The 21,258-nt window shown below is 38.8% G+C and overlaps 4 protein-coding genes and 2 long non-coding RNA genes across 8 annotated transcripts in view; 4 read left to right on the plus strand and 2 right to left on the minus strand.

Annotated features, from left to right (window-relative positions):
• Positions 1 to 5,968: 5,968 nt before the first annotated feature.
• LOC149091568 (uncharacterized) overlaps positions 5,969 to 21,258 on the plus strand; it is a 161,684-nt gene continuing 146,394 nt past the window's right edge. The window contains exon 1 of the long non-coding RNA XR_016196866.1: positions 5,969 to 6,575. This is a non-coding gene — a long non-coding RNA (uncharacterized LOC149091568). The remainder of the gene's footprint in view (positions 6,576 to 21,258) is intronic.
• LOC149091569 (uncharacterized) lies at positions 12,364 to 13,232 on the plus strand. Its single transcript, XR_016196873.1, has 2 exons — positions 12,364 to 12,544; positions 12,604 to 13,232. It is a non-coding gene; the product is annotated as an uncharacterized LOC149091569 (long non-coding RNA).
• On the minus strand, positions 13,494 to 20,823 carry LOC108650587 (gram-negative bacteria-binding protein 2-like). Of its 2 annotated transcripts, none has more exons than XM_089260508.1 (4): positions 20,647 to 20,823; positions 19,962 to 20,585; positions 19,560 to 19,888; positions 13,494 to 14,285 (listed from the first exon to the last, which is right to left on the minus strand). In XM_089260508.1, exons 1-4 carry the CDS (start codon positions 20,783 to 20,785, stop codon positions 14,283 to 14,285), a joined length of 1,095 nt encoding a protein of 364 aa, XP_089116634.1. In that variant the 5' UTR covers positions 20,786 to 20,823; the 3' UTR covers positions 13,494 to 14,282. The 2 variants fall into 2 exon arrangements, with proteins under 2 accessions (XP_089116634.1, XP_030246368.2); XM_030390508.2 differs by lacking the exon at positions 13,494 to 14,285 and adding an exon at positions 18,654 to 19,373.
• Chmp1 (charged multivesicular body protein 1) overlaps positions 16,534 to 21,258 on the plus strand; it is a 103,977-nt gene continuing 99,252 nt past the window's right edge. Inside the window, exons 1-2 of one of the 2 annotated variants that reach the window (XM_089260514.1) lie at positions 16,534 to 16,766; positions 16,831 to 17,437. In XM_089260514.1, the coding sequence (XP_089116640.1) occupies positions 16,745 to 16,766; positions 16,831 to 17,420 (612 nt within the window). In that variant the 5' untranslated portion in view covers positions 16,534 to 16,744 and the 3' untranslated portion in view covers positions 17,421 to 17,437. Of the gene's footprint in view, positions 16,767 to 16,830; positions 17,536 to 21,258 lie in introns of those variants that run through there. The other variant, XM_018099763.2, reaches the window with a different exon arrangement.
• LOC108650579 (uncharacterized) lies at positions 17,447 to 18,066 on the minus strand. Its single transcript, XM_018099771.2, has 2 exons — positions 17,889 to 18,066; positions 17,447 to 17,817 (listed from the first exon to the last, which is right to left on the minus strand). The coding sequence occupies exons 1-2, from the start codon at positions 17,984 to 17,986 to the stop codon at positions 17,547 to 17,549; spliced, it is 369 nt and encodes a 122-aa protein (XP_017955260.1). The 5' UTR covers positions 17,987 to 18,066; the 3' UTR covers positions 17,447 to 17,546.
• Positions 18,512 to 19,160, plus strand: Sgf11 (SAGA associated factor 11kDa). Its single transcript, XM_018099765.2, has one exon. The coding sequence runs from the start codon at positions 18,512 to 18,514 to the stop codon at positions 19,088 to 19,090; it is 579 nt and encodes a 192-aa protein (XP_017955254.1). The 3' UTR covers positions 19,091 to 19,160.

Below are 21,258 nucleotides of genomic sequence, written 5' to 3' on the forward strand. Positions count from 1 at the left end.
ATATTTTGAGAATTAATTTGTTGAATAATTTGATTTCTAGACGTACGATCTTAATGAAACTTGCAGAACGTAATCATATTGTTCAAATGTGTGTATATACCGAAGTACAAGTCTCTAGTATTTAAAGTACGCCTTTTGAGGGTGAGGAGGTGGATGTAGGAGTAGGGGGTAAATTTTAACCAAAACCGAAATTGTATATAATGCATCTTAATATATATTTAAAATTTGGAGACTCTAGCTTAAAAGATGTAAGAGACATAATTTTATAACTGATTTTCAATAACGTGTTTTATCGATAAAAAAAATATATTGGAATGAGTTATCGTTTTTAGTGATAAACTCGATAAGCGCGTGATATATACAGACATTTAAAAAAAAAATTTTAAGTCTCTAGCCTCTCTTATATCTTCTGAGATCGACGCGTTCACACATACGGACAGACAGACAGGGCCGAATCGAGTAAGCTCGTCGCCCTGTTCAAGAATATGTTACATACATTTTAACAAAACCATTACACCCTGATTTTTAATTTTCAATGGGTTCAGGGTATAAAAATACTGAAAAATTGACGAATACTGGGAAAATGCGCTATCCCTAAAAGTCCTTTAATATCGAGGCTATCTTTGCATTGTCGTTAAGAATTTTCCCAGTAAGCTCGATACCAGTGACATTTTTCGGTCATGCTCTCATGTAAAACAATTATTCATGCACACGAATTATTCATGAACTAAACATAGTGCATAGTGCAGTGGTCGTGCCTTATTTACACTGCTTGAGCCTCAAAAGATCGAGCCGACCAATCACGAAGTTGTCTGGTCTCTTCCGTTGTAGCACTGATCAAACAACACATAGATGAGATTTGTAGAACAAATTTTTCTACAGCTCGAAACTGTTAAGTTGGTCGACCACCATACTTCGTATTTACTCGGCTCGGTTGCTGGAGGAGCCAATTTTTCTACTCTCTCATACAAAATGCGTTCATACAAAATGCTTTTTTTTTTCGTTAATAATTCTTTAAAAGGGTATGAAAGCGTTGATGCTCATAATAAAAATATTTTCGCGATGAGCATGCACATACACACTCTCCCTTGCTACATGTACTATGAGCATTTTCATGCCTGTGTGCGAAGCTCTTGCTGCTTGTAGAAATTTTAAAGCCCAGCATTTGCATTTGGTCGATCATGAGAAGTGCTCACATTGTGCCATTGTGACTCACCATTATTAAATATCACTTGTAGAAGCATTTGTATGCCTATGTGCCTTTACATGTGCGTGTGTGTATGTGCATGTGTGTAAGCATGAGACATGGGACATAAGCATTAATAATCTCTTTGATTGCTTAAATAGTCATGTGCTATTTGATCGCAATCCGTATAGATGTGCTTTTAGGAAGAAAAATAATGTTCACGAGTACCTTCAGGAAATGCGTGATTATTTCCAAAATCTGCATTATCCACACAAAGTGTATTGCATTGTGGGATGATTATTACAATGTCATCGGTAATTGCTTTGGCAGAAAATATTTGGAGTGAAAACAATGATATTTTCTTTGCTGTCTCATCGAAATTTAACCAAGACCCATTAGAGAATTTATTTTATTTAATTAGAAGTTGGGGACAACAAATACCAATCCCACCATTTTTTAATTTAATTCTATTATGTCCAAAATGTTATCTATGAAAATGTTAACATCTGCTTCTCTTTCTGGAAATTGCATTCCAGATGAAGACCTCATGTTGGCCAATATCATAGAAGACAGTGGGTCTCAACTATCTGTATTTCATGACCAATGTAATTCACGTCATATTGCTACAGATATTGAACCTAATGCTGATTTAGAAATAGAATTGTTATTAGATGCAACGATTGCTAATATACAAAATGCTTTTAATGAAAATGCATTGCGTTATTTTGCTTTCTATCTTCTGCACAAGTTGCAAAAAACAGATTGTGAAGTATGAACAAATCTTCTTACATCATCAGATGAAATGCAGTGTTCTTCTGAGTATTTGATACTCAATAAAAATTATCATTATATAAACAAATATCTCAAGTTGAAGGCCCATTCTGACCTTATTTTTCAATATGATAAAACTGCATTTCAAAGCATTTAAGGCCATTTTCGAAAAGAAACCATATATTCCACGTATTAAAGGGAAAATTGTTCTATACTGCATGGACGCTACAGCACCTACCCTTGTTTTGAGCATAGAAAATTTATTCTTAATCAGTTTGTCTTAATTTTAATTAGAAAGAATGTAAATGGCAAACTGAGAATTTTGTTGGTGAAACTAGCATTTTAAGTAAAAGAAAATTAAGAATAATACATCAATAGGTAGTTTGGGTTGATATAAATTTTGGCAGGATTAACAAGAGTAAACACTGAAGTGATACTATAAGGTCGTTAAAGCTCCCTCTGCAGATTTTATCCAAAATAGTTCGCACAAGTAAAAGCCCTTGGCGGGCACAAGCCTTAGTCAAGGATTATAAACATACACACATACATATGTACATATGTTGTATAAATGTAAGTAAACACATACTCATTAAGCGCAACTGGCGCAACACATTTTTATACGCTTTTTAGTAATAATAATCTTAAAATTTTACATTATCATTGTAAACATTTTCAACAGTATGGTATACTCTTCAATCCGAAGGGCAATAAAGGAAAGTGGGTTCGTCGCCAAGAACGACGCAGCTGGCTTGTGCGTGCAAACACATATGTATGTACATATGTATAGAAATTTACATTTATTGAGTTATCTTTGTTATCTTTGAATTATCTTGTTAATATTATTGATTTTGATTTGTTTTAATATATAATTATTAATTGCTAACAAAGGCAAAACAAACAAATACTAAACTTAAGGGAGTATATTGATTTTCATTTGTCGTTAACTATAAATTAAAGCTTTTTACTCATTTTTATTTTTTTAATCATTTTTAGCGCAAAATGAAAAAGTGGTGCTATTTTTTTTTTTTTTGTCATTTTTTCGGCTTTTTTGAGAATTTTTGGAAATATATAAAAACTATGAATATTTTTGTAATAATTCTTTTTTGCTGTAATAACTAATTAATTAGATCCATACATTGATAAATGTGTCGAGGAGAACTCCTCAAACTCTGAATATGCAAATGGTGCTATTTTATTTTTCGCAGCTGTATATTAAATGTAATGTTTTATATTTTTATATTTATTAAATTAATGAAATAATTTTAAACAAATTCCTATTTTAAACTATTGTTTTTATAAATTGATGACTTCGTTGCCACACGATCATAAATACAAAATAAAAGGTACTTAAATACAAGCGCGCCTCTTCAATTCGAACCCTAAATCGGTCAACTAATTCTAAGTTGAGGTAGGCACACGCCAAAGTTCATGTCTCACGCATACACATGCACATACACACACGCACATGTAAAGGCCCCAAGCATACAAATGATCTCCCATAATTGTTAGCTTCACCGCCCATGCGTACATACACTCAAATGCATATACACACATATGTACATACATATGTATGCGAGCACTTCTCAAGATCGACCAAATTCAAATGCTAGGGCCTACAAGCAACTGATATTTCAATAATAATTAGCACACACACACACACACGAGTACAAACAAACTCTTCGTGGAGTACGGTCGATGTCATCGCGATCCACCGTGGACAATAGCTTGATCTTTGTTTTTCCCTGTGAAAGTGGAAAGAACTGTAGACAACGTGGTTGCTGTGGGCGCGACGCACCCAGCGACGGCAAAACAAAAACAATAAAAAACTTACTTCGCGGCGGTTTCGCGGAGTACCCCAGTGGTACAATCCGGTGGTGCAAGAGAGGGGGGCAATAGCGTCACTGTTTTTGGCGTCAGGGCTTTTCTCCTTTCCTTTCTTTTTAAGCGCGAAATAATTTGTCGCATTAGGCGTCACATTTGTGCAAATAATAAATAATTAGGTTCATTCACTGATGAAGTAGTGCTGGAAATTGCAGCGGACAATCAGCTGCTCACTAACTTTGGTGAGTTGCTAAGTCTCAGCAAAGACAGCAACCCAGCTGCTGGTGTGAGGTAGCAGGTACTAAAAGTAGTGCATACTTTCGGGCTCTCGCTGTAGTTAGGTTGAGTTTAAGTTACTGTGGTCTCTAAACTCAAATTATATTAGTAGGCAGTGCCCACTACAGGCTTCACGCCGTGGTAGTCGGAGCAATATGGAGGCCATGATGGAGGAGGAGCTGCAAGCTTTCGCGCGCCGTTCCTCGTTGCAGCGATCGCCGCAGCAACAACAGAGGGCGTTGCCGCAGCCGTCGACTTGTAACCAGTCTCCAGTGGCTGAGTGCCAGGCACCCAAGTCTTTAAAAGAAGCGTTAGCTCAAATAGGAGTTACGCTAGAGGGTTTGTCTGCCCTATTTGGGGGGCAGCGGCATATAAATGCACTAATGAGAGAGGAGCTGGCTAGGCTGGTCAGTCTCCAAAAGACGGCCGAAGCGTTCTGCAACCGACCGGTCAAAGACTGCGAGGTGCAGACCACGCTGGTCAAAGAAGTAGCTCAGAAGGCTAAAACAGCGAGCGTTAGTGCTACAGTAGGTAGTAATACGCCCAAGCGGTCGAGGGAAGTTGCCACTGAGCAGAGGAAAACTCCCTCGAAAAAGCCGAGGCACAATAAAAGCGCAGCAAATCCAATAGAGCCAATGGTTCTACGGGCTGCAGCCGTTAAAACCAACCAGGTAGGTCGACAGACGAATTCGAACAGCTGGACGGTTGTTAAGGGACGCAAGCCGCTGCAAAAACGTTCCAGAAGCGACGCCATCGCGGTTTCAGGTGTAGGTGGTTGCAGCTATGCGGACATGCTTCGCGTGGTCAAGAGCGACCCAAATTTAAAGCATCTGAGTGGCGACGTCCAAGGTATTAGGAAGACCGCTAAGAGGGACCTTTTGTTGCAACTGAGTAGGAAGCCGGAGCATAGCGCTGAGGCTCTGCACGAAGCTGTAGGCAAAGCCTTGGGTGAGCGGATGCAATCAGGGTGGAGTTGAAGGATAGCTCACTCCCCATTGAGGCTATCAAATCGCTTCGGCCAGCTTTTGGTGGACAGCAAAGAGCTACGGTTGCTCTTCCAATTGGGAAAGCTAAAACTCTGCTCGAGCTGTCCAAAATTAGAATAGGATGGGTAGTATGCCGTATTCGAGCCGTGGAGCAGCCTAAACGCTGTTTCAAGTGCCTCGATTACGGTCATATGGCAGCAAACTGTCGCAGCGACTGTGACCTAAAGGGCGCCTGTTTCAGGTGTGGAGAGATGGGTCACAGTGCAAAAGCATGCACCAAGCCACCAAAATGTAGCCTCTGCATCCGGAAAGGTGAAAAGCAGACGGACCATTCAGCAGGCAGCTTCAAATGCCCATCTTACCGCGAAGCTGCTCGTAAAATGAAATGTTAAGGTTCTTGCAGCTTAACCTAAATCATTGTATTGCTGCCCAAGACCTTCTTGAGCAGACCGTTAGGGAAAAATGTATAGACGTAGCTTTTCTCAGTGAGCCCCACCACTGTATAACCAGCTACCCTAGGACATGGTCAACTGACGTTAATGGCAAAGCTGCGTTGTGGGTATGCGGCAACTCAACGAACGTACTTTCGAATGTTAAGTCATTCAATGGGTTCGTACGCGGCCGATATGGCAACTTATGGCTTTACAGTTGCTATCTGGCCCCCAGCATGCAGCTCAGTGAATTCACGATGGTGCTCGACGAGCTTGCCGAGGATGCTAGGGGTCGGAAGGCCATTATAGCTGGAGATTTTAACTCCTGGGCGTTAGAATGGGGTAGCCTCACAACAAATGCCAGAGGTCGTATCCTACTGGAGATCTTCGCAACACTAGATGTTGCACTGCTCAACACTGGCCATGAGTTCACCTTCAGTCGGGCTGGATACGGATCTGTAATTGACATTAATTTTGTCACTTCATCCCTAGTTCGGGAAGCAACATGGAGCCACTGCGATAGCTATACGGGCAGCGATCATACGGCACTTCTGTTCAGAATAGGCCACCTGCCAGGGCGACAACCTTGTGGAGGGAATCGTATCGGCTGGATACTTTTGATCCCGCGGCTTTTTCAGAGGCCATTCAGTCTCTGGGCACAATTGGTAATGCTGAGGCCAGAGCATGCCAAATGGTGGCCCAAATACAGAGTGCATGCAATAGCAGCATGTTACGCCGCAAGCAGTTCACGCGACAACAAGAGCCTACGTATTGGTGGAATGCACAAGTAGGTGACATTCGACGCATATGCATCCAGGCGAGAAGAAGCTGCCAACGGGCTCGCGGTAGGTCTACGTTTTTAGAAAAACAATTAGCTTACCAGGCAGCTAGAAGACAGTTGAAGAGGGCCATTCGGGCAAGCAAAAGAGAATGTTTTTTAGAGTTGTGCGACTCAGCCGAATATGACCCTTGGGGTAGGGCATATAAGATAGTAGTTAAAAGACTATACGCAGGTAGACAGGTGCAGCCTACGGATCGTCTGGAGCTTAAAACGATTGTGGAAACGCTCTTTCCAGAAAGTTTAAGCTCCATTCACGCCCCTCGGTCCGAGCCTGCTGATCAGGGCTCAATGAGCACTGAAATTGTTTTAGTCACAGAGGAAGAAATTATATTAACTCTCCGGGGTCTTAGAACCAACACTGCTCCAGGGCCGGACGGGATCCCAAATCGTGCGCTAAAGCTAGCCCTCGCCTTGCACCCTAATACGTTCGCTGAATTATTCAACGAATGTTTAATACAAGAGACGTTCCCGGCAAAATGGAAAGCCCAGAACCTGGTGTTGCTACCCAAGGCTGGCAAACCACCAGATGAGCCATCCTCATACAGACCGATCTGCCTCTTAGACACCATGGGAAAGGTGTTTGAGAAATTGATCTGCTCCAGACTGGAGACTGCGATTACTAGCGCCGGAGGCCTGTCACCAAATCAATTTGGATTCCGGAAGGCCCGGTCAACAACGGATGCGCTAAACAAAGTTGTTGGTCTGGCCACCTCCGCCATTCATGGCACAAGATGGAAGCATGGGACGAAGCAATACTGCATTATTGCGACCCTGGACGTAAAGAATGCCTTCAATACAGCTAGTTGGGATATGATACTGAATGCGCTGTCACAATATAATATCCCTAAATATCTTAAAGAAACAATAAAGAGTTACTTCAGAGGAAGAACACTGGTATACAATACGAGTGAGGGTCCCCAAACTCATACAGTGTCAGCTGGAGTACCCCAAGGCTCAGTGCTGGGGCCTCTCCTATGGAATATCATGTACGACGGCGTACTGCGCTTGGAACTACCAACAGGTGCGCACACCATCGGCTTTGCTGATGATGTAGCTGTCGTAGCCATAGGAAAGGAACTCAAAGATACAGAGGATATGTGCAGCGAAAGTACCAATCGCATACGAAGCTGGTTGACTGGAGCTGGGCTCGAGCTAGCGGCACACAAAACTGAAGTTGTCCTAGTCAGCAGTCGCAAAAGAGTGGAAACTGCCAATATAAAGATCGGCAGCGTCACCATTGCGTCAAAGAGGGCGATAAAGTATCTTGGTGTCATGATAGACACAAGATTAACTTTCCGCGAGCACTTAGAGTATGTGCAAAAAAAGGCAGCTGATTCTTGTAGAGCTCTCTCGAGAATTATGCTTAACACGCGGGGACCTAAAAAGCAACGACGTCTCCTTCTAATGAGCGTCATTAGGTCCGTCATCCTCTACGCTGCGCCCATATGGGCAAGAGCGATGGCAACGCCGAACTACAGCCGGGGCATTTGCGCGATCTACAGACTGAGCGCAATCAGAGTCAGCTGCGCTTTCAGGACTATCTCCCATGACGCGGCGCTCGTCATAGCTGGTATGGTACCGCTGGAGTACTTGGTCGCCGAAGCCGTAGAGCGAAATTCGCACGCGCCTGCGCGACCCAACGCTATCAGGGCGAACAGCATTGCACGATGGCAAAGGAAGTGGAATAGCTCAGCTAAAGGGCGGTGGACGCACAAGCTCATCCCGGAGCTTGAACCATGGGTCAACCGCAAGCACGGCGAGGTAAACTTCTACCTTACGCAGATCCTCTCGGGACATGGATGCTTTCGGAGCTATTTGAAGCGCTTCGGCCACAAGGAATCTGACGAGTGCCCCTGGTGCGAGCGAGGGCACGTGGAAGACGCTAACCACATTCTTTTCGAATGTGGACGGTTCCTGGAGGAGAGGCGTCGTCTGGAAGAGGCAGTGGGCCGCTCCATCAGAGCGGACAACATTGTCAACACCATGCTGGAATCGGAGGAAGCTTGGGAACAAACAAGCACCTTCGCGGCCACAGTGATGATGGAGCTCCGCAGAGTCGAGCGAATGAGAAGTCGAGCTGTCCCAGGCTAAGGTAGCGCACAGTGCTTGCGAAGCAATGCTTTACGGCCGTCCCGCAAGCATCGCGCACTATCCTAGCCACCACGCAACTTGCACCTTGTATTATTATATAAAAACTGTTAATAAACGAATATAAAAAAAAAAAAAAAAAACCAACAAACACACGCATACACACACACTCACATATACAGGCGATAGCGCTTGGGTTGCACTGCAATGTTGGCAATATAATGAGAACTTATTTGTTGAATAATTTAATTTCTAGACGTACGATCATAATGAAACTTTCAGAACGTAATCATAATGATTAAATGTATGTGTATACCGAAGCACAAGTCTCTAGTATTTGATATACAACTTTTACAAAGATGAGGGTGAGGGGGTGGATTTAGGGGTGGGGGTAAATTTTGAGAAAAACCGAAATTGTATAAAATGCATCTTAATATACATTTTAAGTTTGGACACTCTAGCTTGAAAGATTTAAGAGATATAATTTTTCAAGTGATCTTCGATAAGGTTTTTTATCGATAAAAAAGTATCAGAATGAGTTATCGTTTTTTAGTGATAGACTCGATATGCGCGCCATATATACGGACATTTTAAAAAAAAGTCTCTAGCTCTTATATCTTCTGAAATCGACACGTTCAAACATACGGACAGACGGACGTACGGACGGACGTACGGACGGACGGACAGGGCTAAATCGACTCCGCTCGTCGCCCTGATCAAGAATATACATATATACTTTGTGGGGTCTGCCACGCGTCCTTCTGCCTGTTACATACATTTCAACAAAACCATTATACCCTGATCTCCCATTTTCAATGGGTTCAGGGTATAAAAAAATATCGGAATGAGTTATAGTTGAAGTTGAAAAGTTGAAGTCAAAAATCGATCACAGAGGCATCTTTTATTCAACATTTGACCGTCTCGGTCGAGCGCATAAAGCGGAATGATTGTGCACCCGTGTATTTTCGTAGCTTGAACCTAAAAGTGAAGAGCCAGGCAAATTCGAATTCGATAGGACCTAAGAGGCAGATTTTTCGGTGTTGAAAAACTTTGTACTACATGTCTAGTCTATGTGTTGTTTGGTCAGTGTTAGTGCTTATAGCACTAACCAGAGAACACATAGACCGGACACGTAGTGCAAAGCGTTTTGCACACTTATTTTCGAGCATTGGTTCCCAGACCGTTCGTATTTGCTCGGCTTCTCACTTTTTAGGCTTGTGCTACTAAAATATGGGAACACAAAATCATTTCTCTTCATGCGCTCGACCGAGATGGTCGATTGTTAAACAAAAGATCCCTCTATGCTAAATGTTTCCCTTGCTCTCTCTCTCTCTCACGATGCTCTCTGCTCTCTCAAATGTGTATATGTGTGTATGCATGTGAGCACAAGCAGCAGCTCTGAGCTGCCAGCTCACGAAAATTGAAATTTCTTCGCAGCAAGAACCCATGCCTTCCCTTCTGTGTGAAGAGTATACCGAACTTATCAAACCGTTTGGGTATGAAAGCGTTGGTGCTCATAGTGAAAATGCTTTCGCGACGAGCCTGCACGCACACATGTGCTACATGTGTGATGAGCATTTGTATGCCTGTGTGCGAAGCTCTTGCTGCTAGTAGCAATTTTAAATCCCAGCATTTGCATTTGGTTGATCTTGTGAAGTGCTCACATACATATGTATGTATGTATGTATGTATGTATGTATGTTTATACATTTGATTGTGTGTGTATGAATGGGATCTGAATCGAACAATTATGGGATATCACTTGTAGAAGCATTTGTATGCATATGTGCTTTTACATGTGCGTGTGTGTATGTGCCTGTGTGTATGCATGGGACGTGAGCATTGGTGTGCATGTGTGTATGCATGGGACGAGAACATTGGCTGCCTACCTCAACTAAGAATTGTCTGAATGATTTTGGGCTCGAATTGAAGAAGGCGCGCTTATAACTAAAGTGACAAGTGCATATGCCAATTCTTTGTAGCACTGTGACCGTCGAACTGTATGTGTATGTGTGTAGTATAGTTACTGGCGGGTAACTCGCGCTTATATTTAAGCACCTGGATTTAATTTTAATGATCGTGGTGGCTATCAGAAGGAATTAAAAAAAAGTTTAGTACCTTATTTAGCTCAGTATACAAATGGGATGCGATTTTCGATCCTTTGTACCTGCTTATATAGTTACATACATATACAGGTGCATGCCAATAAAAAAAAAAAAACTTCTAAACAATGGCATTGCACTTTAATGAAGATTTGCGGATGGACATAGGAGCGTCCAAATTTAGCTTGTTATTGCATGAGTCAACTGATATAAGTGTGACAAAGTTGCTGGGTAAATATAAAATAAACTATAAGCTATAAGTTTATATAGAAAATGTTAACATGCAATGCTGGTTTCTTTTTTAATATTTGGGCGTCGCTATAAACTACTTTAGTGTGCATAATAAACGTTTAGTTACGACCTTTTTAAGTTTGATACCTATTGAGGATGGTGACGCAGTTACTATTGCAGAGGCTATTAAAATAGAGTTGGGTAATCTAAACCTTGATGTTGGCAATTTAATAGGGATCGGGACAGATAATGCTAGCGTCATGGCTGGAACTAAACACAGCGTTCACATAAAATTGAAGAAGAACGTACCCTCTCTCATATTAATAAATTGTGTGTGCCATTCAATACAATTGGCTGTAGGTCATTCAACGAAAAAACATTTTCCAAACCATTTGGAGTTTCTTATTGCCGAAACATACACCTAGTTTGCTAAAAGTTTTCACTGGCAAATAACATACAAAAACAAGTAAGAAAGCTCTAGTCGAGACTGCTCGACTACGAGATCCCCTGAACCCTTCGAGCAACTGATATTTCAATAATAATTCGCACATACACACGCACACACACACACACGCATACAAACAAACACACGCACACACACACACACACACGCATATATAGGCGATTACGCTTGGGTTGCGCTGCAGTGTTTGCAATATTTTGAGACCTTATTTGTGGAGTAATTTAATTTCTAGACGTACGATCGTAATGAAACTTTCAGAACGTAATCATAATATTTAAATGTATGTGTATACCGAAGCACAAGTCTCTAGTATTTGATATACGACTTTTACAAAGATGAGGGCGATGGGTGGATATAGGGGTGGGGGGTAAGTTTTAACAAAAACCGAAATTATATAAAATGCGTTTTAATATATATTTAAAATTTGGACGCTCTAGCTTTAATGATGTAGGAGACATAATTTTTTAACAGACTTTCGATAAGGTTTTTTATCGATAAAAAAATATCGGAATGAGTTATCGTTTTTTAGTGGGCATTTTAAAAAAAAGTTGAAGTCTCTAGCTCTTATATCTTCTGAGATCGACGCGTTCATACATACGGACAGACGGACGGACGGACGGACGGACAGACAGACAGACGGACAGGGCCAAATCGACTCAGCTCGTCGTGCTGATCAAGAATATATATACTTTGTGGGGTCTGCCACGCCTCCTCCTGCCTGTTACATACATTTCAACAAAACCATTATACCCTGATTTCCCATTTTCAATGGGTTCAGGGTATAAAAATATATGAGTGCTTAAATAATGGGCAGGTATATATGGATCTTTGTTTGTGTATAGTTTCATTGTCAATCGTTGAATTTAATTTTCATGCTTGTCCCAATGATTTGTAAGTAGTCTAATCCGTTCGGTTTTTATAGCATTGTATTTTGGTATACTGATATGTTTTTTGCATTTATTCAGGCACCCTTAAAAATTCCCAAAGTTTCTGATACAAGGTGGCTTTCCATTGGAGCTGCAGTATCAAGGATCGAGGAGCAGTGGGACGCACTTTGCCTTAGCAGCGACAAACGAAAACTAAGATCTATTTAATGATTTAAAAGCCCATACTAAAAAATATGCAAAATTTAAATAAACTTTTTCAAAGCGAAAAAGTGAAATCGACGAAACTCCTTAACGAAATAACTGTCATAAATTCGCTAAAGTCAATGATAATTTCAACAGACGTGAATATTGATATTATGAAGGACGATTTGGAAGAAGTCTCTAGACCAGATTTGTTTATGTGACATAAGACAAAATTGCAAAGATTTTATAATGACATTTATCATCCACCTGCGAGAGAGGTAAGCTTATATATGAATTTAATAAAATAATATATTTTTAATCCACGGTGCAATTTCAGACTTCCTAACAATTTTGACATTTTGAGAAAAATGGAAGTTCTCTCCGTAGACAATATGCTACGTGCAAATAAGACATCGACTGAGATAATTTCTTTGTTGGAATTTTTAAACTACTCAAATATTGGTGAAAATGTTGCTCAATTTGCAAAAATTCATTAATAAATTGGGAGGAAAAAGAAAATGCTACCCAATTTTGGACCGAGGTCCTTAATTATAAGGATGCTGGCGGAAACAACACTTTTCAGAAGTTATCATTATTTACTATACATATGCTATCGCTTCCTTGGTCGAATGCTGCAGTTGAACGCGTATTTAGTCAAGTTAATATAGTTAAGACTAAATTGCGAAGTCTATTGAGTGTTAAAGGTTTAAACACAGTAGTACGTATGAAAGTTGCTTATGAAATGATTAGTAATTTAGTGTATACTTAGTATATTCTTTTTAGCTTTACAGATATGGATTACGCCGTCATGGCAAATGTTGCTTTAATTATAAAGTACCTTTAAGGTACTTATCGTTAATTAAAACATCTGAGAAATATGAGGAAGCAAATAATAAAATTGATGATATAATTTCGTTAATATAAATTTAAATATATTAATAAAATTCAAATATCTATTAAAAAGTATACATCAATTGTTTTTTTTTTTTTTTTAGTTAGCTAATTTTAAAGATATATATATCTTTTTAATTTTAGCTTATTCTAGCTTATTTTTTTGTTCAATCTAGCTTATGGTGACTCTGAAAATCTGGCACCACTGCTTAGGAGGCAGATTTTTCGGTGTTGAAAAACTTTGTACTACATGTCTAGTCTATGTGCAGTAATGTCATTTTTTTCTAAGCAAAAAAAGCTGGATCAAGGAAAAAAAAAAAGCTGAAAAAAGCTGGATTCAAGGGAAAAAGGTTGACAAAAAAGCTGACTTTAATTACATATGTATATGAATAGCAAACTATAGGTATTTTTATAAATTATAAATCATATCCTTGATTATATTACATCCAATAAATCATCAATGCATTCTTCCACATCGTTTGGATAGTAATCCTTCTCTTTTATTGATTTTAGGCAGCTGTCTGGTAGTTCATAATTGAAGCAGCACTTATTGTGTCGATGCAGTCCATATATACATATATGTACATATGTATGTTTTTATATAAATTTCTTACCAAGTAATTTTGTTACACTAACATCTGTGGATTCATCCAAAAGTAAACTAAATTTGGAACCGCCAATGTCATTATGTAGGTCTTGATTAAAATGGGGAGCCAATGAGTTTTTAATTATGTATGTACATTTTGTGCGGTGCAGTTTAATTTTCGACGCGGTACTGCTGTCATCGAACTTTTTTTGGCAAAGATCGCTTAAATGGTTCACAGGGGCGATTGCGCTATGCTGGGCAACAAATAGACAAAGCGCTGCCTCCTGCTCAATTGTCTTTGTGGGCAATTGAACAAAAGATAATTTGTTTTTTTGCACATAGCCCTGCATTGAGCCTGCGTGCTTTTTTGTAGCCGCATGCGCTTGCAAGTCACTTAATTTGGCAGTTATTGTGCATTTGCAATAACGGCAATATGCCCGTGTTGCGTCTGTGGAGTCCTTCCTTAGCCAATCCTTGAATTCTGTGGCCCGCAGCCACACATCTCGCACTTTTTGCCTATAAACTTCCTTCGGCATGATTTACTACGCAAACGAATTTCACAATGTTAGAAAAGATAACGCGCCAATATCAATATGCATTTTTAAGAGGAGGTTAGTCGATTAAAGTAAATATCGATACTTTACGTACAATATATTATTAACATATAAATCGTTAAAACAGCTGTAAAAATTTAGAAAAAATTTACTTTGAAAAAAAGCGGTTTGAATTTGCCAAAAAAGCTGGAATTCCCGCTGCCCGCTGTTTTCAAATTTTTCCCGCTATCGCACTTTTAAAAAAGCCAAATCTGACGGCAAAAAAGCGGAAATGACATCACTGTCTATGTGTTGTTTGGTCAGTGGTCTTACTAAATTCTCTTTCTGATCATACTGACGCAAATCAGTTTGATTCACCTGCCCGTTGTTTTATATTCTTTTCCACATGTAAGGCATTTTGCAAATTTTTTGTCTATGTCGGCGTAATGGTTGTAGTATCCGCACTGCTGCAATCAGAATCCGGCGGGGCACTGCTGCGCTTACCTTAAATTAGACAAAAATATTGCTAAAATCCATTCTAATACTTAAACAATGCGTTATGAGCATTACCTTCTTGAAGGAAGCGGATTATTTTTTATAAACATATAATATAATAATTAAGCTTTTTACGCTCAAATTGAAGAACGCTCCAAAAAGTAATTAACTGATGTGAAACCACTGATCAGAGAAGACATAGATGTGATTTGTAGAACAAATTTTTCTACAGCTCGAAACTGTTAAGTTGGTCGACCACTATACTACGTATTTGCTCGGCTCGGTCGCTGAAGGTTCGAGCAGTGAAAATACTGCACGACAAAAACAGTGCGCTGTGAGCGCTCAATCGAAATGGTCCCAATTCCGTATGAAGCACATCTGTGAGACATTTCGCATACCTCTTATGTCCCATGCTTACACACATGCACATACACACACGCAAATACAAAGGCACATAGGCATACAAATGCTTCTACAAGTGATATTCCATAATTGTTCGATTCAGATCCCATTCATACACACACAATCAAATGTACATACATATATACATACAAATGTATGTATATGAGCACTTCTCATGATCGACCAAATGCAAATGCTGGGCCTTGAAATTTCTACAAGCAGCAAGATCTTCGCACACAGGCATACAAATGCTCATAGTACATGTAGCAAGGGAGTGTGCGTGTGTGCATGCTCATCGCGAAAACATTTTCATTATGAGCATCAACGCTTTCATACCCTTTTTAGAAATAATCATGAAAAAGCTAGCATATTGTATGAACGTGGCAAACGCTTTACAAATTTCGGTATACCCTTCACTTAAAAGGAAAGAGCTGGTATCGTCGCGAACGAAAATTTCAATTTTTGTGCGAGGCTGAGAGTGATGATTTCAGCGACCATAGAGAGCGAGAGAGAGGGACTGAGAGAGAGAGAGAGTAGAAAAAATGGCTCACAGCTGTGGTTCATACGGAATTGGGACCATTTCGATTGAGCGCTCACAGTAGTGCTGCAAATCCATCGATGGAAATATCGATAGATACTATCGATACGATGGACTTTCTTTTGTTAGATAGATCGATGGAATTTTCTCGATGTCGATAATTCGTATTTTCAGCAAGGCTGGAGTGGCTGGAGAAATTACTGCGCACAGCAGAAACGAAGCAGTCTTTAGCTAAATGCTGTCGATATGCTAATGTTCTTAAAGCACAATAATTGACTACACAATGGATCTCAGCTCAAGACTTTTGTGAAAGATAGTCAAGCTTTGTTTTTTAATTTTAAGTTAAATTTTAGGACTTGTTAATTACAGTCGAACTTTTTATTTTATAGTTATAAAATATTTTTGAACCAAAGTTTAGTTTCAGGATAGACTATTTTGTGATGAACTGGAATACAAATATTATATTTATGAATTAAGAGGAAAAATCGTGAATTGTTTTGAACTTACTAGGTATAAGTGTTTATAAAGTTGATTCTTTTTTCTATGAATCTTTAACTATTTTTGAATGATGGACCTATTTTCGATGGAACCATCGATACTATCGATATTTTAATCCATCGGACTCAAACAAAATCGATGGACGGTCCATCGATGGTTTTGCAGCACTAGCTCACAGCGCACTGTTTTTGTTGTGCAGTATTTTCACTGCTCGTACCTCCAGCGACCGAGTGGCGCAAATACGAAGTATAGTGGTCGATCAACCTTTCGAGCTGTAGAAAAATTTTTTCTACATGTCGCATCTATGTGTTGTTTGGTCAGTGGTGAAACTCAAAAATATTGACGACACTATCAATAACCATCGCGTCATTTGACCATCGATATATTGAAAGCTCGAAGGTTCGATCGATTGTTCTCCACCTCTACTAACAAGTGATTCATACATTTAGCTAGTAGAATTCACTGTAACGAAAATTATTAAACATAAAATATTTTTGGTAGCATCCGGACTAAAGGCTTCAAACTGGGTAACGACATGTCGACATCTGCAATGGAAAGTAAGTATAATAATCACGTCGTTAACTATTACTCCTAAATAATCCACACCCATATATTATATAGAACATCTTTTTAATTTGAAGTTCGCTGTGAAAGATCTAGAGCGCAATTCGAAAAAGTGCGAAAAAGAAGAAAAGCTAGAAAAGGCAAAGGCTAAAAAAGCCATACAAAAGGGTAATATGGATGTCGCTCGCATTCATGCTGAAAATGCTATAAGACAAAAGAATCAGGCCGTAAATTACCTGAGGATGAGCGCTCGCGTAGATGCTGTTGCCAGTCGCGTGCAATCTGCGTTGACAACACGCAAAGTTACTAGCTCAATGGCTGGCGTAGTTAAGGCCATGGATGCTGCCATGAAAGGCATGAATCTAGAAAAAATTTCGTCACTTATGGAAAAGTTCGAATCACAATTTGAAGACTTGGATGTACAAAGCTCAGTAATGGAGGGGACTATGTCCGATACTGTGACTACGTCGGTGCCACAAGGAGATGTTGATAATTTATTGCAGCAAGTTGCTGACGAAGCAGGTCTCGATCTTAATATGGAGCTGCCCAGCGGTGTGCAAAGTTCTACCATTGGTGCCTCCACTCAAATCTCACAAGAACAGGATGAGTTAACACAGCGCCTTGCACGTTTGCGACAAGCTGAGTAGCTTCGGATTTCAAAACACTTCAAATCAATATACATAATCCTTAAGTTTGTTTTTATTTCTATAAGTACCCAAATTATTGTAATTACTATAGCAGAAACACAATTCTTAGAAACTATGATGTTATAGTTATTTTGCCTGTACTTGACTATTTGATTGGGGTTTCATACGCTGTTTTCTGGGCTTGCGAAATGCAGGATCTTGGACCTCGGCTGCTGCATTAGATGCTGACGATTTACTTTTAGGTTTTGGTCCTCGGCGTTTTTGCTCAGGCTTTCCCTTCGGTTTTGGTACCACGATTGGCATCGAACGCCAATTATCACCATGTTTGTCCAGTTTACGTTTCAATAACATCACCTCGTATGCTCGTCGGCGTAGTAACTTTTTTATTTCATTTACTCTGTAATGTTTAGCGTCCGAATTCAAATTTCTAAATAATACATACATACATATGTCGGTGGCTATTCTTACCTCATAATGCTGCGTTCATTTTCTGTTTGTATTTGCAGACATTTAGTGTAAATTTTCTCTGTTAAATATTTGTAAGTCTCATATTTTTTAAGCGTCATTTTAATTATACATAATACATATGTATGTGAAATGTATGTATGTACATGCAATGTATGTAGATGTTTTGCCAAAATCAGGAAGGGCTGCTGAATCATCGAATACGACATATCGTTTTGATAGCTTCCACCACAAATGGTAGTAATTTAAATTTTAATGAAAACATCGATGTTAATGGATGGACATATTTAATTTTATAATTAAAAATAGCATGTCATTATTACTTTAATAAATAAAAGATACAAAATAATTTTTTATATAAATATATCTATTGCTCATCTGACTTTCATATCGATAGTTTAAGTATGCGCTCTTGTCAATAATTTTACTCATATAACACTGAGTCGATTTTTGTATTCCTAATTTTCTAGTCCCCACTGCCTGCTTCTTTTAATGAATTATTTTGTAACGTGAACATTACACACACCACTCAATCATTTAGTATATGGCAAAAGATTTACACAAGATACTATCCAACGTATGTAATCGCTCAAACGCATTTGAGTTCATCTGGAAGTGTATCTCAAATGGCGACAACGCAGGGCCATTTAACTGTTTCAGCCATATCATTAAATTTTCGAGAACTTCTCAAGGAACCAAAGGGATTAGAGGATGCTGCAAACTACTTATTTCAGGGGCTTCTGGATGATGTTGTAGCGGGAATATTCATAGAAATTCATCATTTGCGGAAGACAGGCAATCTGACGGCTCTTGACGGAGTCGGGGAAGAAAATGCAGAGTCTGCTTACAGAATTTGTGAAATGCCAAACTTAGATATATTCGGCATATCAACTGCAAAAAAACCAATGGACTGTACCTGTCCACATTGTGACAGGTTAGTGGCGGCGGCCCGATTTGCACCACACTTGGAAAAATGCATGGGCATGGGACGCATTTCTTCTCGTATTGCTAGTCGGCGGTTGGCAACTAAAGAGGGTGCTAGTGCTAGCTCTTCCTCAACTTCAACATACCTTCAGTCCAGTGGCAATACAGGCGGTACCGATGACGAAGATGATGTGGATTGGTCGTCAGATAAGCGTAAAAAGAAGTCGACGCAGAATTCTCGAAACAACGGATCCAAAAAGAATAATGGGAAAACTTTCTAACATGGTGTTTCTGTCATTTATTGACCCTTGTTATTATCTCAATTGAATATACATCAATACATTTAGAAAATCATGACTTTTATTCATCAGTTCCGTGAGTCTTGTAAACGTAAACGGAGTCTATCAGAAGGTTGGGTTGTGTCCACGTTTTCTTATCAGTAAACTTTTCAAATTGATATGGCCCCATAGGATCGTTATTTAAAAACCGTTTATGTTTAAACATAATAGTTTCATCTGGGAAATTAACATTTCCGGCTGCTGACAGACCCAATACAATATAACACTAAAAATAATAAATATGATTTTACAATAATTAAAAAATATCAGGTAATTTTCTAACACAAAATTAGAACTTTTTGGTTAATAAAAAGTAATATCAGTATATACATACATACATATGTACATACATGCATATGTATGTATATACTTTTCTTTTAATACTTTTCTGGCATCACAATGTTTAGCTTACCTCTGAATTAAACGCGTTAAGAACTGTTGAATTTGTAATCGTGCCGTAAGTATTATTATCTACCTTGTAAGTAATGTGATCTTTGTGCCAAATCAAAGTGTAGTTGTGAAAATCATTACTTAGTGGATTGTATGTTGAGTATTTCTTGAAATGAACATATTCCGAAAATTTTCCTGATTTCCAAAGAACAGCGCTTCCAAAGAGTCGGTCTCTACTAATAGGAATTGATTCATTATTTTGCAATAGTGCATTGCTGCGTGTAAATGCAATACGCAATTGATTGACAAAATTTTCTTCACTTCGGTATTTTATCGGTTGCAATATCAAATCTAAGAGTAAATTTATTAAGAAATGTTAATCCATTCTAGTTTATCTCTAGGTCCCAGCTCTAGTCATACTCACATGGATATAACCAATCGCCTATCGGCATCCTTGCACGTATTTCTACTCTACCATATTTGAATTGAAACTTTCCAAAAGTATGTAGTTTTGCTGAGTGCACAGGAGGTAACTTATATTGAAGTGGAATTTGTGGCCCACAATCTTTTTTCCGAGATGGATTAACTTTTCTGGATGTGCACCCATCTACAGCAAATGGTAAATTGTTCGTGTAATTAGCCCATGTTGCTACAATGTTCAAATATCCATCCTTTATGTAATTAGTATTTGTATTATTTAAAAAAGCCACGAATTCACTATCGTTTTCGGGATCATTCATACGAGACCTTATCTCATGTGTCCACTGGGAAAAAGTCTGATCAAAATCTTCTTTGAAAATTGGATCATTTATGTTTTTTCCATTTCCATGGCTATCAATAAATAAGTCGTAAACTTCAGTTATTACTTCGTTATCAGTTTCGAAAACACCGAAAATTCGGAGCAGATCATCTGCAAGAAGTGGTCTTTTTACATTTATCACAAAATCCAATGTTCCATTTTTATCTCGGCTGTGGACGAATACATAATCCGAGATACACCCTTTCTCGATTTCTGTTGAAAAAAAACAATTCTTCACTTTACAGTCACCTTTAAAGAAGTGACAATTGTAATTTTTTGAAATATTAAAACTCATATAATATATACATACTACTTGGTACTGTAATCGTTATTTCACTGCCTTTTACATTCACCAATATATCTTTTTTTCCTTCGGCGTAGAGAATACCAAGAAAGCAAGAAATGAACATCACATATTTAATTTGCATTTTATAAAATATAAATATCATTAGCAAAAGATGTGTAAATTTTATGATTGGTTGTTTTGTTTTTAATCATTCGCCTATAGTTCAACAGCACATCGTATGGCATCGACCGCATAGAGTCGACTGTTACAGCGAATCTGGCGATTTGAATATTCAGAATCTGTATATTTAATCAGCAGTTTAAACAGTCTATGATCTAGTGAAATCAAAGCACTTGTTAGGTCGACTTGAGCGTCAATCAGTGCCTTTTGGAGTCAACAATATATACCGTTGAATTTATATTTAAAAAGACAGTCAAGGCATTTTTGAAATGAATTTGAAATATTGTTTTTTTTTGAACTGTTTCATTCTCAATTGCTTTAGCACTACTGCTATACATAAACAAGATGTAAATGTTGTCTCAGTGTCCGGTATGTAAGAAATTTTTATTACTGTGATATGATCCGTTCAATAATATTTGATAAATTTACAACATTATAAAATGAGAAAACGCAGAT

This window comes from Drosophila navojoa, chromosome 4 (genome assembly GCF_054131105.1).
Source record: "Drosophila navojoa isolate 15081-1374.11 chromosome 4, UAZ_NAV_1.0, whole genome shotgun sequence".
In the NCBI taxonomy this organism is placed as follows: domain Eukaryota; kingdom Metazoa; phylum Arthropoda; class Insecta; order Diptera; family Drosophilidae; genus Drosophila; species Drosophila navojoa.